This window comes from Scyliorhinus canicula, chromosome 3, assembly GCF_902713615.1.
Source record: "Scyliorhinus canicula chromosome 3, sScyCan1.1, whole genome shotgun sequence".
Taxonomy (NCBI): domain Eukaryota; kingdom Metazoa; phylum Chordata; class Chondrichthyes; order Carcharhiniformes; family Scyliorhinidae; genus Scyliorhinus; species Scyliorhinus canicula.
Window position 1 is genome coordinate 110,598,589 of NC_052148.1, and position 16,117 is coordinate 110,614,705.

At 41.8% G+C, this 16,117-nt stretch overlaps 1 protein-coding gene across 3 annotated transcripts in view; it reads left to right on the plus strand.

Annotated features, from left to right (window-relative positions):
- Positions 1-13,683, plus strand: part of mtus1b (microtubule associated tumor suppressor 1b) — a 221,160-nt gene extending 207,477 nt beyond the window's left edge. For all 3 annotated transcript variants that reach the window (XM_038791093.1, XM_038791094.1, XM_038791092.1), the window contains exons 14-15: positions 3,035-3,132; positions 10,304-13,683. In XM_038791093.1, the coding sequence (XP_038647021.1) occupies positions 3,035-3,132; positions 10,304-10,520 (315 nt within the window). In that variant the 3' untranslated portion in view covers positions 10,521-13,683. The remainder of the gene's footprint in view (positions 1-3,034; positions 3,133-10,303) is intronic.
- The last annotated feature ends 2,434 nt before the right edge of the window (positions 13,684-16,117 follow it).

Below are 16,117 nucleotides of genomic sequence, written 5' to 3' on the forward strand. Positions count from 1 at the left end.
TCTGACAGAACTGCATATTACAGTGAGACAGCGAGTCAACATTTTAATGTGCAGATTCCCGTGTTACCTGGGCAAGCGCCATTCTGTACTGGTCTCCACAAACGGGGACCAGATGGAATGGCACTTGTGAGGTCCCCCAGGGGATGGGAGGCCATCTGGGTGCCAGGTTGGCACTGCTAAGGTGCCAAGCTGGCAAGTGTTGCTCTGTTTACTTGCTATAAATATGGTGGTTAATAAATATAATATGGCCGCCTTAATCCTAATTATGAGTGTACTTTGAGTCACCAGGTATCTCTCGATACCGCCACAAGGTTCAACCCGAATACCAAAGAGCCAATACTCCAGTTAGTTAGTTCAAAGTCAATACTACTTTATTTACACACAGCAAGATCTACTCATGCACAATAACACTACAAGCGAAACTATCTCTATCACTAACACCGATACTTAACTTCAGTTGCCCGCTTAGGTCAGAGGAACAATGGCTATTGTTCGGCTCTGAGGCTGTTGGGTTCGAAGAGGTAACAGGTGTACAGCTAAGGTCGTCCGTCTGGTAGCGAGTGTTGAACTTGAACTTGCTTCTGGTGATGCTGGTGGAAGGGTCTCTCCGTTTGAGAGCCGAATCCAAGAGGCTGAATCTTTGTCGGGGGTTCCTTCTTTTGCTTGGAGCGGCTTTGCGCGTCTTTAGGTGGGCCTTAAACTTGATCCCAATTAATTGGGAAGCTTCTTGATCATTGCCATCGATCTAAACCAATAAAGGGGCGGGTGCCGTGATGGCTGGGTGTGTCCCAGGTGGCCATTGGCCTTGCTTTGTTTGTGTCTTTTGGTTGGGGAAGTGGCGCCGGACTGTCTGGAACAGTATTGGCTGCCTGAGCACTCGTCCTTTGTTTCCCGGAGATGGGCTATCAATATGTAAATCGACTCATTCCGTCTGCAAACTGCCTTCCAAATATACATTCAGACTCTGTGCCTGCTTGTTGCTTAGTATTGTCCATATTTCCCTATCGGCTCTGCGAGTGTCCATTTTGTATACGGAAAGTGGCTACACAAAATCCTATCAAGATTTTATTGCGCGGTGATGATCAGGCTGGTGTTTGGGGACGTAGGAGGGGCTGGGGACTTGGGGACCCTCACATCGTGCATTGGGGTAGTGGATCGGGGCTCACCAGGCCAGAATGCCGTTTAAAATTGGTGTCCCAATATCTCACTACACGAGTTCTGGCAAGCCGAGATTTTCTTGCTGAGGCCCCCAATCTAATGAGTGCCGTTTTATAGCCTTGTGTTTCTTGGCGCTGTGAACGCCGGGAAACACTAGGCTAAACGTGCTCACTATGGGACTTTGTTCCCATTTTGTTCAATCTCGCCCATAGTCTCTGCTTCAATCATTCTTCATTCCACACTTTCACAAACCTCTCTTTAATCAGGAAAATATTAATATCATTAAAATATGAGGGAATACTAGAAATTTGAATATTTTCTGTTGGCAATGTTCTGGCTTTTCCTTTAAAACTCTGGGTATATGAGATAATTAAGGCGGGGTAGAGTGACTGTCAATGGGACTAGTGTGTTTGATATAATGTGTTTGAAGGGACTAGTGTGTTTGGGGCAGCAGGGTAGCATGGTGGTTAGCATAAATGCTTCACAGCTCCAGGGTCTTAGGTTCGATTCCCGGCTGGGTCACTGTCTGTGTGGAGTCTGCACGTCCTCCCCCTGTGTGCGTGGGTTTCTTCCGAGTGCTCCGGTTTCCTCCCACAGTCCAAAGATGTGCGGGTTAGGTGGATTGGCCATGCTAAATTGCCCGTAGTGTCCTAATAAAAGTAAGGTTAAGGCGCGGTTGTTGGGTTACGGGTATAGGGTGGATACGTGGGTTTGAGTAGGGTGATCATGGCTCGGCACAACATTGAGGGCCGAAGGGCCTGTTCTGTGCTGTACTGTTCTATGTTCTATATGTTGATGAACTTGGCAAACTACAAACATAGGTTTACCTGAAACAAGTTCATAACAATGGGGGATACAACGTGAATAATTTGAAGTGTTCAAAAGAAGGGATACTGGTGCAGAAAGTGAGTTTGCTTTTAAACTCTCAAAGCTAAAGAAGGTAATTAATTTTGAGGGAATGCAGTTCTAAACAAGTTAGCTAAGGGAAAAAACATATTGAAGGAGACACTTAAGACTCCTGCCAACAGCAGGAATAGCTGTTTAATTCCCAGTAAACTGTGTCTGAAGAAGTCCTGATTTGAAAAGTAAGCTGCTGGTTTATCTCGGAAGCAACCCCAAAGAGAGACAACTGCATTGTGTAGTAACAGGGACTGATTTTTTTAAAAATCTACAAATATCCAATAAGGTGTTGTGGGAGAGTTAGCTCTGAAGGTAAACTTTAAATGTGTTTCTCATGTGTACATCTTGTTTTCTTGTTTTATTTCTTAGTAAGCATTTATTGAAATCATAAAGTCTATCCATGTAACTGGGCATCATTCTCTGGATTTCGAAAATTTCATCCTCCTAGACCAAATTACAAAACATACCTTGTTTCAAATTTCCCAAGTGGGATTTTGACAACTCAATCAGCTGTGTCCTTAACAATATAAAAAAAACGTATCCTCTTTCTGCCCTCATCTCTTGCATTGCATTTACAACTTTTGTTCTGGAGATCTCAATTACGAGAAGTTTTTCATTTATCTGTGTATTCCTATCCCTTTGTAATTTTAACACCTATGTCAAATTGCCCCTTGTTCTTCACTCTTAACAAAGTTACTCTCAATCTTGTTTATTCCTATCTGTGTTTCTTCATACAAGGCAACACCTAGTGAATCTGCACTGTGTTCGAAGGCCTCAATCTCTATCCAAAAGTGTACACTCTGATACTTGTTTCACCACTTGCAGTGTGACCTTAGACCAGAGTAATTCTAAACATGTCCAGCCTGGGGTGATCAGAGTAGTGATGACCTGAGTTCGGTATGAGAGGGACAAAAAAATTAGGAAGGAAAGCGATAGTACTTGACTCTAACCTGAACCGAGAATATTTTTTTTTAAGATGGAGAAACATACTGTGCTAGACGAAAAGCTTAAAATTGTGGTGCAAGAAAATGAAGACTTAAAAGCTCGAATGGACAAACACAAAGCTGTGTCTAGGTAAGTGAATAGAGTACTGTTCAGCGTATTAACTAAATCGCTGATCAGTCATAGATTTTTTTTAACAGTAAACTTGCAGTTTCACCAGCATTGGATATGTATGTAGCCACTGTCATTTGAACTTGACAATGAATACTATGAGATGGCGAACTTGAAATAATTCTGATAGATAGATGGATGAAGCAGAAATGAGAGGAACCCATGACTGCAATTAAAGGGAACAAAGGAATTTTAATTTTTAAATAAAACATAAGACTTGCATGTGTAAAGAGGAAATTTAGATTTGGTTAATTATTCTCGATTTGTTCTGCATTTGGGTAATGAGTACAAAATAGTAAAGCAAAGGTTACTCTGAGCTCATGCACTCTTATATTTGCAATGGTTAAAGTTCAATTGATGTGTTGCATCTTGATGTTCCAATTTGCACACCACTCTTTCAAATAATCTCGATGAATGTTCATCTGGTACAGAGCCTCCTTGTATTCTTGAAGTAGAAAGCTTGGTTGGTATAAATAGTTGTCAGATATATGCCAATATGAAAATTTGAATGAATGAGTTTGAATAATATATACAATGGGCCATTTGGTGTGCACTGTTTAGAAAACGTTGCGATAAATCAATGTAAATTGTTGTTGGCATAGACTTCGGTGAAAATAGGTAAGAATGGAATGATCTGATGGGCAGGAGTTTTGCTAATTATGACCAGGGCAACCAAGTGAAAGGTGATTCTGGCCCATTTTCTTTTTAAATTGGGAAATTCAAATGTACAAACTTAGTGACAACATCCATCCATTATTTTCCTGGATGAAGATGAATATGCTATATCTAACTAAAATTACCAGAAATGGGGCTACAGTATTCAGATAGCATGCCAATAACTGATTTATGTTCCAGTCTTCAATATAGACGTAGTCTGACACTACATGTTGTGCTCAATCCTACTTGCACTAAATTCCCCCCTGTATCGTTGCTAAATTCAGGAGAGATTATTGAGCATTTTAGAGTCACTAGTCAAATTCCATTGTGTGGTAGTCACCACTGTTTGTATAATACGTGTATTAGAGGTAATACGGTAAGGCTCCTGTACTACAGGTACGGGGGTGGATCCCTGCCTGCTGGTTCTGCCCAGTAGGTGGAGTATAAATGTGTGTGCACACCGAGCTGCTACCATTTCTAGTAGCAGCTGCAGGAGGCAACACATCTCTGCTTAATAAAGCCACGATTACTCTCTACTCTTGTCTCATCGTAATTGATAGTGCATCACATTGATTTAAAAAAAAAAGTCAGAACACATGAAAATAAGGGGGCAATTATTTGTAAATTAAGTCTCAATGATCTTGGATTTAGTGGATAAACCTGTTAAAGGGAATTGATACAGATTCCGTAGAGGATCATCTTTAGCCGGGAGTTTTGCCAAGACCTTGATGTCTTGGCGAGGGAATTGCGAGCTCAACAGGAGCCCATTCAGTCTATTGTGTCCGTGCCAATTCTCTGTACCACTCCGCTGCCCTTCCTTCTCTTCGATCAATATTGAATTCGCTTTTTGAAAACCTTAATTGAATTTACGTCCCACACATGGGCAGTGTATTCCAGATCCTAACCCCACCTTGTGAAAAACTGCTGTCTTTATTTTGTTCTGTCTTTGTTCAACTTAAACAAGTGTCCTTCAGTATTTGACCTTTTTGCCAGTGCCAGCAGTTTGTGCATATCAATTCTGTCTGAAAACCTTTGTCAAATCTCCTTTAAACCTTGGTGACCGTGAACAGCCCCAACTTGTTCAATCTATCCAAGTAACTGGAGTCCCTCTGGAACTATTCTCATAAATGTTTGGGCACCCTCCCTAATGTGTTTACATGCAGGTATGTTTTTCATACCTGGATGTTCATAAATTTGTTGCCCGAGTTGCGTAGCGATTCAAGGCTACCATACGACTGCTGACACAATGTTCACCATTTGTGACTCCGATACTGAAGTAGTCCCATGTCCACATGCAACAAGACTTGAACAATATTCGGCTTGCGCTGCTAAATGACAAGTAATATGAACAAAGAACAAAGACAAGGAACAGGCCCTTCGGCCCTCCAAGCCCGTGCCCGTCTAAACTAACTTCTTCTACACTTCCTGGGTCCGTATCCCTCTATTCTCATCCTATTCATGTATTTGTCAAGATGCCCCTTAAATGTCACTATCGTCCCTGCTTCCACCACCTCCTCCGGCAGCGAGTTCCAGGCACCCACTACCCTCTGTGTAAAAAAACTTGCCTCGTACATCTCCTCTAAACCTTGCCCCTCACACCTTAAACCTATGCCCCCTAGTAATTGACAGCTCTGCCCTGGGGAAAAGCCTCTGACTATCCACTCTGTCTATGCCCCTCATAATTTTTTAGACCTAGGGCATGCTGCACAACTGCCAGGCAATGGCCTTTCTCTAACAGGAGGGAATCAATCACCTCCCCATGACATTCAATGGCAACCATGGTTGAATCCACTACTATTAACATCCTGGGGATTACCATTGACCAGAAACTCAACTGAGCAAGCCATATAAATACTGTGGCTACAAGAGCAGGACAGAGGCTAGGGGTCCTATGAGTGGTAATTCCCCTCCTGATTTCACAAAGCCTTTCCACAACCTGGAAGGCACAAGTCAGGAGTGTGATGCAAGACTCTCCTTGCCTAGTTGAGTGCAACTCCAGCAACACTGTTTTAGCTGGACACTGTCCAGGACAAAACTTGATTAAAATCCATTCCACAAATATTCACCACCAATGAATAGTGGTAGTGGTGTGTAATATCCAAATGACCTGCAGGAACTCGCCAAGGCTCCACAGGCAGCGCCTTCCATACCCATGACTGCTACTTTCTCGAAGGGCCAGGTCAGCGGACACATGGGAACATTGCCACCTGGAAGCTTCCCTCCAAGTCACTCACCAATCCTGACTTGGAAATATATTGTCGTTCCTTTACCGCCGCTGGGTCAAAATCCTGGAACTCTTAACAACACTGTCACCATAGTGGTTCAAGAAGGCAACTCTCCACCACTGCTTTGAGAACAATTTGGGTTAGGTCATACATTTTGCCTCCCCACGATGCCTACAGCCCATAAATGATTTTTTTTTATATGCGAGAAGTGTCTTGAACTCAAGGTAGTGAATCGATAAATGGCAGTAGAAACAATGCAATTGAATGTAGGGGGTGGGGGACTAGCAAATTATATTAGATAAGACAAAAGTAGTGATGCAACTCATGAGAATGTATGGTGAAGATATTTAATATCTTTTTGCAAATGCTGCAAGAAGGAATGTAAGTGGTACTAGAGCAGAATATGGATCAATGGCTATCAGTTGAGGAGGGTAAACATGGCCTCGAGTGACATCTCCCTGATGTCTTGCACAGGGAAGATCATTGGAAGGATGCTCGTCAATCGTCTTCACCCAATGGCTGGAAAGATCCTTCCAGTGTTGCAGTATGTTTTTCACCTATCCAGAGGAACCACTAACTAACCACTGTGGCAAATTAAAGAAATATGCAAGGAGTTGCGCTGACTGCTGTACATGCCTTCTTTTTCTTCAAGTCTTTGACTCTGTCTACCACAAAGGCTTATGGAATGTCTGCTCAAATTTGGCTGCCCTTGGAGATTTATCACATCGTCCACTTTCTCCACAATGACTGGCAAGTGGTGATCCTCCCCAACAGAGCCACCACTGACTATCATGGTTGAGAGGTCAAACAATCTTGTCATTGCAGCTACCCACTTATCCATTTTCCTCACTACAGTGCTGCAACTAGCCACCAGCAAATTATCCACTGATGTGAAAAATAACTACACTTCCTTCAATCTGAAACAAAAGTCATTCCAACCTCACTTGTTAAAGGTGGCACAGGCACACAGTGGTTAGCACTGCTGTCTCACAGCTCCAGGGACCCAGGTTCAATTCTGGCCTCGGGTGACTGTGTGGAGTTCATTCTCCCCGTATCTGTGTGAATTTCCTCCGGGTGCTCCAATTTCCTCCCACAGTCCAAAGATGTGCTATGCTTAATTGCCCCTTAGTGTCCAAAAGGTTAGGTGGTGTTACTGGATTCCGGGGATAGGGTTGAGGTGTGGACTTAAGTAGAGTGCACGTTCCAAGGGCCAGTGCAGACTTGATAGGCCGAGTGGACTCCTGCATTGTAAATTCTATGAAAATATTATGCTGATACTGTCCACTCACCCAAACTGAACTTCAGATTCTTGTCAACTTCTTTGAAATGAGAGATAATAGATTTTTCACTAATACCCAAAAAATTAAGGCCCTCTTCCAACCAACTGTAAATGCACAATACCTTCTCCCAATCCAGCAATTCAGATTAACAGCGAGAGTCTGGAAAATATAAGATGTTTTCCATATCTTCGGTGCCTCCTGTCAACAAAGGCAAACATCATCCTTTCAATCTGCCAGCTCGGCTTTCAGCTGGCTGTGGAAAAGTGTATTTGAGGACCAAGGTCTCAAACCTGAGACTAAAGTTAGGATCTATGGATGGCAGTAATCCCTGTGCTCCTATATGCTTCTGAGACATTAACACCCTATACAACAGGTGCCTCAAAGCACAGGGGAAGGCAGTATGCTGAAGGCGCTAATCACTCCAAACCAGCTGTGCTGCATGGGAGTTGTAATTCATACACCTGACAGACTCTCAAAGCAATTGCTCTACTCCAAACTCTAGCGCAGTAGTAGATCCCAGAGATGTCTAGGAAAGCATCCCTGAAGAGATCAGATCTCCCTGCTAATTCATGAGTCCCTGGGAGGTTTGTTCAGGAAGGCACTGAACGCATCAAAACCTCATCAAGAGCACACGGAGGCAAAGCGGAACTCAAAGCATAGAAACCTCAATGTCTCCTCATCTCGCATGTGGCAGAGCCTGCAATCGTTCGGCCTTGCCAGTTGTCTGGAATGGAAGCAAGTCATCATCCACACCGAAGGACTGCCGATAATCTTGTTTGAGGAGGTCAAAACTGTACACAATACCTCAGATGCAATCTCACCAGTGGCATGTACATGGTGCAAGACCTCATACTACTCTTAAAATTGAAAACGGCATCTGCTGGAAATCTAAAATAAAAGCGAAGTGTTGAAAATACTCTAGTTTGAAAATGAGCTGAGGTGGCAGCTGCCAATTGGGATGGAGATGGGATGGAAATCTATTCTCTCAGGAGGGTCGGGGGTCTTTGGAACTTGCTTCCGCAGAAGTGTGCAGGCAGAGTCCATGAATATTTTAAAGGCAGAGGTAGGTAGATTCTTAACTGACGTGGGAGTTGGAGGCTTTGGGGGTGGGTGGAGTATGGGGTCTTTTTGGGTGAGGCAGGTGACCTGTTTCATGTTCCTGGTTTGTAAATGGAGCATAAAATCCATCTGTTTTCACCTTCCCTCAGTTCTCAAGTCCCATTCGACTTGTCGTAAACTGTTACTCCAGAGATACTGCCTGACCTGGGTTCCCAGAACCTGTTTCTTCTTACTGTTTTACTCCATCCGTCTTTCAGTGTAGGTCCACATTAAATACTTGCTGTACATCATGCTAACGTTTTGTAATACATGTACAAGGATACCCAGATCTCTCTCTACCCGTCCCCACCACCCACAGATTTTTGCAGTCTCTCTCCTTTGAAATAATATTCTGCTTTTCTATTCTCCTGCCAAGTGGAAAATCTCATTTTTGCCGCATTGTAAATTTTTCCCATTCACTTAATCTTTCGATATCTTTGCAACCTCTTGTCATAGAATTTACAGTGCAGAAGGAGGCCATTCAGCCCATAAGAGTCTGCACTGGCTCTTGGAAAGAGCACCCGACTTAAGGCCACGCCTCCACCCTATCCCAATAACCCATTAATGCCACCTAACCTTTTTGGACACTTAAGGGCAATTTATCATGGCCAATCCACATAACCTGCACATCTTTGAACTGTGGGAGGAAACCCACGCAGACACGGGGAGAACATGCAGACTCCGTGCAGACAGTGACCCAAGCCAGGAATCAAACCTGGGACCCTGGAGTTGTGAAGCAACTGTGCTAACCACTGTGCCTCCATGCTGCCCATAATCCCCTCCACTACTTGCTTTTAACCTATGTATTGTTAGCAAATTTGGATAGAAAACACTTGGACCCTTCACCCACATGTATAATGTAGATTAATTAGTTGAGGCACCATCACTTATCCCTGAGATATTCCACTGCTTAGCTTTCCAACTTGAAATTAACCCATTCATCCCAGCTATTTTTCCTGTTGATTAATCCCCTATCTATCTTAATATATCACCTTGACGCCATGAGGGTATTAAACTTGTGCTATGTAAATGCCTCTTCAAAACCAAGCTACACATCTCCAACTGCATAATTCTCTGCAAATAAATGGCCTTTTGGAATATATTTGAGATTCTATAAAAAGAACTTTGGGTAAAAGAATGCAAAAAAAAAACTTTGCATTTATGTAACACTTTTCACAACCACTGACATCTCAAACACAGCCAATGAAGTACTGCTGTTGGCCTGTAGTCCCCGTTTTAATGCTGGAAAAGTACAAGAGATTATAAATTTATGCGAGGCTGCAAGTTTGAGTAATGAGTAGTTTTATGTCCCATGCAAAAGGTTTTCACTGTTCACTTAATTTCTGTCTGTTTTATTCAGATATGTCAGCTTTTCTTAAAAAATAAATTTGGGGTACCCAATTGTTTCTTTTTCCAATTAAGGGGCAATTTAACGTGGCCAATTCGCCCACCCTGCACATCTTTAGGTTGTGGAGGTGAGACCCACGCAAACACGAGGAGAATGTGCAAACTCCACAGGAACAGTGACCAGGGGCTGGGATTGAACTATAGCCCTCGGTGCTGCAAGCCAGTAGTGCTAACCACTGTGCCACCATGCTACCCATACATCAGCTTTTTAAAGTAATTTTCGAAATAATGTAAAGTTATTATACATAAACTGAAATCTCTGGACAAACAGTTGAGCACATTGCTCTCCAGCATATCTTTTTCTAATGATTAATGCTGGGGTTTTCAAAATAAGTGACATTCCAAGCTACAAATGTGGTAAACCCTTCATGATTTTATGTGTAATATGAAAGCTTACTGTCAAACGAGGCCGTGAACTAATTCCATCTGTTATCAAAACCCATGCTAATTTTTCTATCTTTGCAGGCAACTATCTACCGAACAGGTTGTTTTACAGGAGTCACTGCAGAAAGAATCGAAAGCCAACAAGCGCTTATCTATGGAAAATGAAGAACTTCTGTGGAAACTACACAATGGAGATGTTCTTGGTCCTAGGAAGCTGACACCAACTTCCTCTTTATCCTTTCAGCCTTCCGATACTTTAGTGCCCTCAAGCTCTAACCCTGCGCCATCACCAAGGTGACACATTCCAAATGAATTGCCATTCAAAATGACTTGTTTTCTGTCACTGGTTGTTGTGACAAACAAGGGCTATTGGATGTTGACCATGATGTAAAAATACTGTCTATTCTATAACTTAAGGATATGGAAAAGCATTCTCTTATCTTTCTAAGTGTTTCTAATTGTATATGAGACTGTATATAGGAAATGTTGCACAACAGCACTTAATTTACACAGCAAGAATCTTGCTTTTACCTTTTTGCCTATTAAATGAAAACTCAGGGCATGTAGATTATATTTGATGAATGAGTTTTCCTCCATTTATGAAGAGGGTTTGTGTTAGATGAACTCAGCATTTAAGATTGAGCTGAATTGTTGAGGGTCACCTTCACTCTTTGCAAGCAAGGTGCTCCTTGAGTTTTTTTTTCTCAGAAAATAGAATGGGGAATTTGTGTGTATTGCCGTCTGAAGTTGCACAACATATGGCATAAGGAAGTAGGACAAATGTAGATGACACAGATTCTCCATGTTTTGGGAAATATGCCAAGAGGATGCCTGTGCAGAATGTGGCCCTTGATCTGTATCAAATTTATACAGATACCTTTATCTGCAAATCTGATCTGTTGAAAGCTGATTGAGGAAAACCTAGCATCATGGAGTTTATTTTTTTAGTTTAAGATAATGCAAATATGCTGTCAATTCATTTAAGCACTCGAGCAATATTAAAGTAACAATTTACATTCAACAGGTAGTGGAAGTGAAGCATTTAAGTCCCAAGGCCATGGAGGTAGCTGACATTTCTTTGTTCCGTTTGGAGAAACTTAAGGTTTTCTTTTGGCAAAGTGAGAGGCTCTGACCTGCAGGAAAGTAAATATTCTACCTTAAGAGTATTGAGAGAGTTTCTCCGTTAGTTTTGACTGTTTCTCCACATACATAGATGGATGTTGGTTGTGAAGAAGGTTCCAGCTCTAAACACCCTACTGTTGAGGAAAGGGTGGAAATTTTCTTTGTTTTTGGTCGCAAGTACCTGGCTTCAATTGAAGTTGTATGAACTTAGCTTTTTTGCAATCTGTAAACCTCTTGAACTGAGATTACCCTGAAAAACATTGCAGTGAAACTTAAAGACGATTGTGTATCATCTTTCAATATTATTACTTTATTGATGCTCACATTGCAGTATAAATCCATCTTGATGTGCCTAATTTTGTGTTTCACACCCTCTTTTTGTATACTATTCTTTAGTTGAGGAAGAGGGAGGAAAAGACTCTGAAACCTCTGTTTCTGTTGAACTGATTGCTGAGAACAAACAGTCTGGGTGACTTGACCTCATTCTTTTGATCCTTTCTTCCCATTTTGAACCTTGAGCCACATATAGTTAGTTCCCCAAGGTTTAGCATCCTGGCCCTCAAAGCCCAGGCAATGCGATACCATTTGCACTTGTTGATTTGTTTGAAATTTGTTGGCCTAGCGGTTCATTAGGGGCTGGTTGCTATTGCTTCATTGGTGGGTTAACCTTAAATCTGAACTTTTAAGATCTGCATGTATCAGCAGCTTCAGAAACATACAATTTACTGAGAACATTGATCCTGGCAGCTCCATAGTACGTGAATGCGGACCACGAGGAGAAGCTTGCACACGCCTGGATTATATCCTTGACTATTATGAACCCAAGAGGAGAAAACTTGTGCAATCTTGTCCTTTTTTAAAACATTGCAATTTTTTTCAATATCGTCTAGTCTGTAGAACGCGATCTTCAAGATGGAATATATTAGGTGCTGATGAGTTCCAAACCAAATCTGCTTAAACCAGTTCAAATATTGTCAAAAAATTATATTTTTTAGATTAAGTATGTCTTTGCTAGAATTGTGCATTAGGTCCTGTCATGTGTTGCTACAATTGATGGTGAAAGATTTGTATAGTTTTTGGAACTTCTGATTGCAAATTGACACTTGCCTTGACACGGCTTTATCAACTATGTTGCGACATACACTGGTTACACTTATTTCAAAATAGCCATGGGTTCCTTAAAATAAGGCAAAGAAACATTGCAAATTTTCATGCAAGTTATCAAAATTGGAATTCCTGATATAAAATGCTGCAATTTCTCAGGATAATCTTGGTGAGAACAAGATATAATTTTTTAACGTAGAACAGCTTTACCTTTGTCTTTGTACTGTTTCTTTGTTTTTCTTTCATTTAACCCAGTTCACTCTATCTGTTTTTCTGTATTGAAAATTAATTTTATCTATAAACAATTGAAATAGGAAGAGTCAAGAACTGCATGAGGAAACTGGGTTTATTGGTGGGTTTGACATGCTTAATTTCTATGCAATTTTATGACACTGGCCAGCAGAGATGTGGATGTGAAACTGCAATGTTAAAATTACTTTTGAATGAAAATATTCCTATGATCCTTTGATTTGGAAGAACATATCTAATCTTGCCTTTGCCAATTTATTATTCAGTGTTGTAAATCCGATTTGGTCAGATTATGCAGAAATCTATTAAAAATGCTAGTCCTTGGCCTAACTAGTTTAAACGTTTGAGGTGTTTATTTGCACTTTCTCACTGAGCTATAAACCAAGTATGAGGTTTCATCTGAACTTGCTCGCAATTGGTAAGCCAATGCAAATAGTTATCTGAGCAACTCATTTAGCAGTTACTTCAGTGTAGATATATTTGCTAAAACTGATTTTATGCATGCTGGAGAAGTCTCGATTCCCTTGCTGAATAAGGATTCCAATTACAGAAAATTGCATCACTGGCAGGGTTAGCAAAAGAGTTCCAAATGGGTAGTTCCCAGATACTGATGCTTGTTATGCCGTTCTAGGTATTTGCAACATTTTAACAAGTACACCCATAAAAGCTCAATTCTAACTTTTGTAGTTCATACCCAAATTATATAAAACGCTTGAAATTAAAATGAACGTGTTATATTATAGGATGACATTTTTGATTAGCGCAACTAGATACAAGATGAAGTTAATCATAAGTAGCTTTTAAAGGTCTATAGCAAAAGGGTCAGTCAAGTTAATTGAAACATTGTGCAACAAGCTCGCAAAATTTTTGATTTAATTTTATGTGTGCTTTGTCTGTTAGTGATCATTTTTAAACTTAATGCATTGTAAATGTACTCATCACATGTTGCTTCCTTGTGAATAAAGTACTTGTTTTTCTCTATCAAACATGTTATGCTCTTTGATTTCCTGAAATATAAGCTGGGTGTTAAAGTTGTGAGAGGGCGGCATAATGGTGATTTGCTGGATTAATAATTCAGAGAAAGGCTAAGTATGTCTTCGCGAGAATGGTGCATTTGTGAACGGACACTCTTCCCTGGAGACATGGGTTCAAATCCCACCATGGAAGCTGGTAGAATTGAATTCCATTAATAAATCGAGAATATAAAGCTACTCTAAGCAATGGTGACCATGAAATCCATCTGGTTTACTTTTGGGAAGGAAATCTGCCATCCTTAGTCTGGCCAATATGTGACTCCATGTCTACAACAATGTGGTTGACTCTTAATTGCCCTCTGAAATAGTCACTTGGCTCAAAGCCAGTTGCGGATGGGCATCAAATGCTGTCCTTGCCAGTAACAACATCCTGCCATCAAAAAATAATGAAAAAGAATTGCTGTGAACTGGTGAATCACTGATCAGCAGAGTGAACCCTCCCTCCCAGAGCAGGTTTTTAAAGTTATTTTTATTGGATTTACCAAAAGAGATAAACAGCAAACGAAGTGCAGTACATTACAATGATACAACTCTCCCCCCCCCCCCCCCGCCCCCCAATTAACAAAACCTATGCAAAATAAAATGTCAAATAAATTAAAAGGCAACAGTAATTAACTCATTAAATAAAGAGCCACATTGCTGCCTGTCTGTGCCTGTCTGAATATAATCATCTGCATGTCTGCATATCATGACAGGGTGGATAAAAGAGCCAGAAGCCAAGTGGGTGCTTTTGGAGGAGAGCCCCCCCTCCCCTGGCCATGGCGGCACTTCCATCCAACGAGCCCAGTGGTGAGAGCAACACCCCGGTCGTGGAACCAACTGCGACAACACTTAGGGGTTACCTAAATGTACGAGAAGGCTCCCATCTGCAACAACCACAGTTTCATGCCCGCGACAAAGGGCACCACCTTCAAAAGGTTGAGACAGGACTGGGGGGGGGGGATGCTGGCAGTTAGGGACTTCTACACTGACAACAGATTGACAACACCAAAACTGGCCCTGGGTCACTGTCCATGTGGAGTTTGCACATTCTCCCCATGCCTTCACAACCCAAAGATGTGCAAGATAGGTGGATTGACCACTCTTTTGAGGCTCACCAACAAAACAGAAGAAAGGAAAATCAACTGAGGGACAAAGCAAAAAAGGGCCAATCATGTTCAGGGTACTGCCCGAACATAACAAAGATCAACAGGAACTTAAAAACAAAGATCAACGGAAACTTAAAAATAACATAAGAGTGCAGTTAAAGAGGTCAATAGAGCACCCCAACCCCTGCGGTGCCCACTGGGCATGGAAAGCCTCTATGGTTTCCGTGGACACCACATGCTCACTTTTCACCTTTTAGGTGGATTGGCCAGGCTAAATTGCCCCTTGATGGGGGGGGGGGGGGGGGGGGGGAGAATTTGGTACTCTGAATTTATTTTTAAAAAACAGATTGACAAAATCGAGGAACCAACAGCGAAGTTCCAGCTGACAGGGGAACAAACTTAAGATACATGCAGGTCAAAAACTTCTTGCATAGGGAAGCGAGGACATTCCCATGAGCATCACAACAAACATTGCTAGAGGACCTACTGGACGCAGACATCGTACGAAGGGGAACTGCGGCGACATGTATGGGTGACTACTGGGGAGGGCTAACACGCAACTGGAAGAGAGACAAGAAAAATGTGTGAGGAGGACTTGGAGTTTGAAATAGGTGGGGACTCTGGAACGAAGCACTACATAGGGTCAACACCACCTCCACATGCCCAAGGCTAATGCAGCTGAAAGTGGTACACAGAGCCCAGTTAGAACTAAATGCCCACTGGAGAATGTAAAACGCAAAGCTGTAACAGTTGTAAATACGAAAGACAACCAATCTAAATAACGGAAGATGACTGATGTGTATATGGATTTTTTTTCTTTCGTTTTCAATGTATGTTCATGCTTGCCTTTCTTCTGTATAATATGAATATCCTTAATAAAAGCATTTATATTAAAAAAAAAAGGGTAATAGACAGAGTTGAGCGGCCCCACAACCCTCAGATCAGATCCAAGTTTTGCAATCCGGCCACATCCAGCGTGAATCATGGTGGACAATTGAACAATGCACCGGAGGAGGAGGCTCCACAAATGGCCCCGTCCATTCTCGAAAGATAGGAGAGCCCAACACATCAGTGGGAAAAATAAAACATTTGCCGCAGTCCTCAGCCAGAAGTGCAGAGTGGATGATCCATCTCGGTCTCCGTCGGAGGTCCCCAGTATCATGTGCCAGTCTTCAGCCAATCGATTAACTCCATGTGATATCAAGAAACACCTGAAGACACTGGATACAGCAATGGGTAATGGCCTTGACAATATTCTGGTAATAGTACTGAAGATTTGTGCTTCAGAATTTGCCATG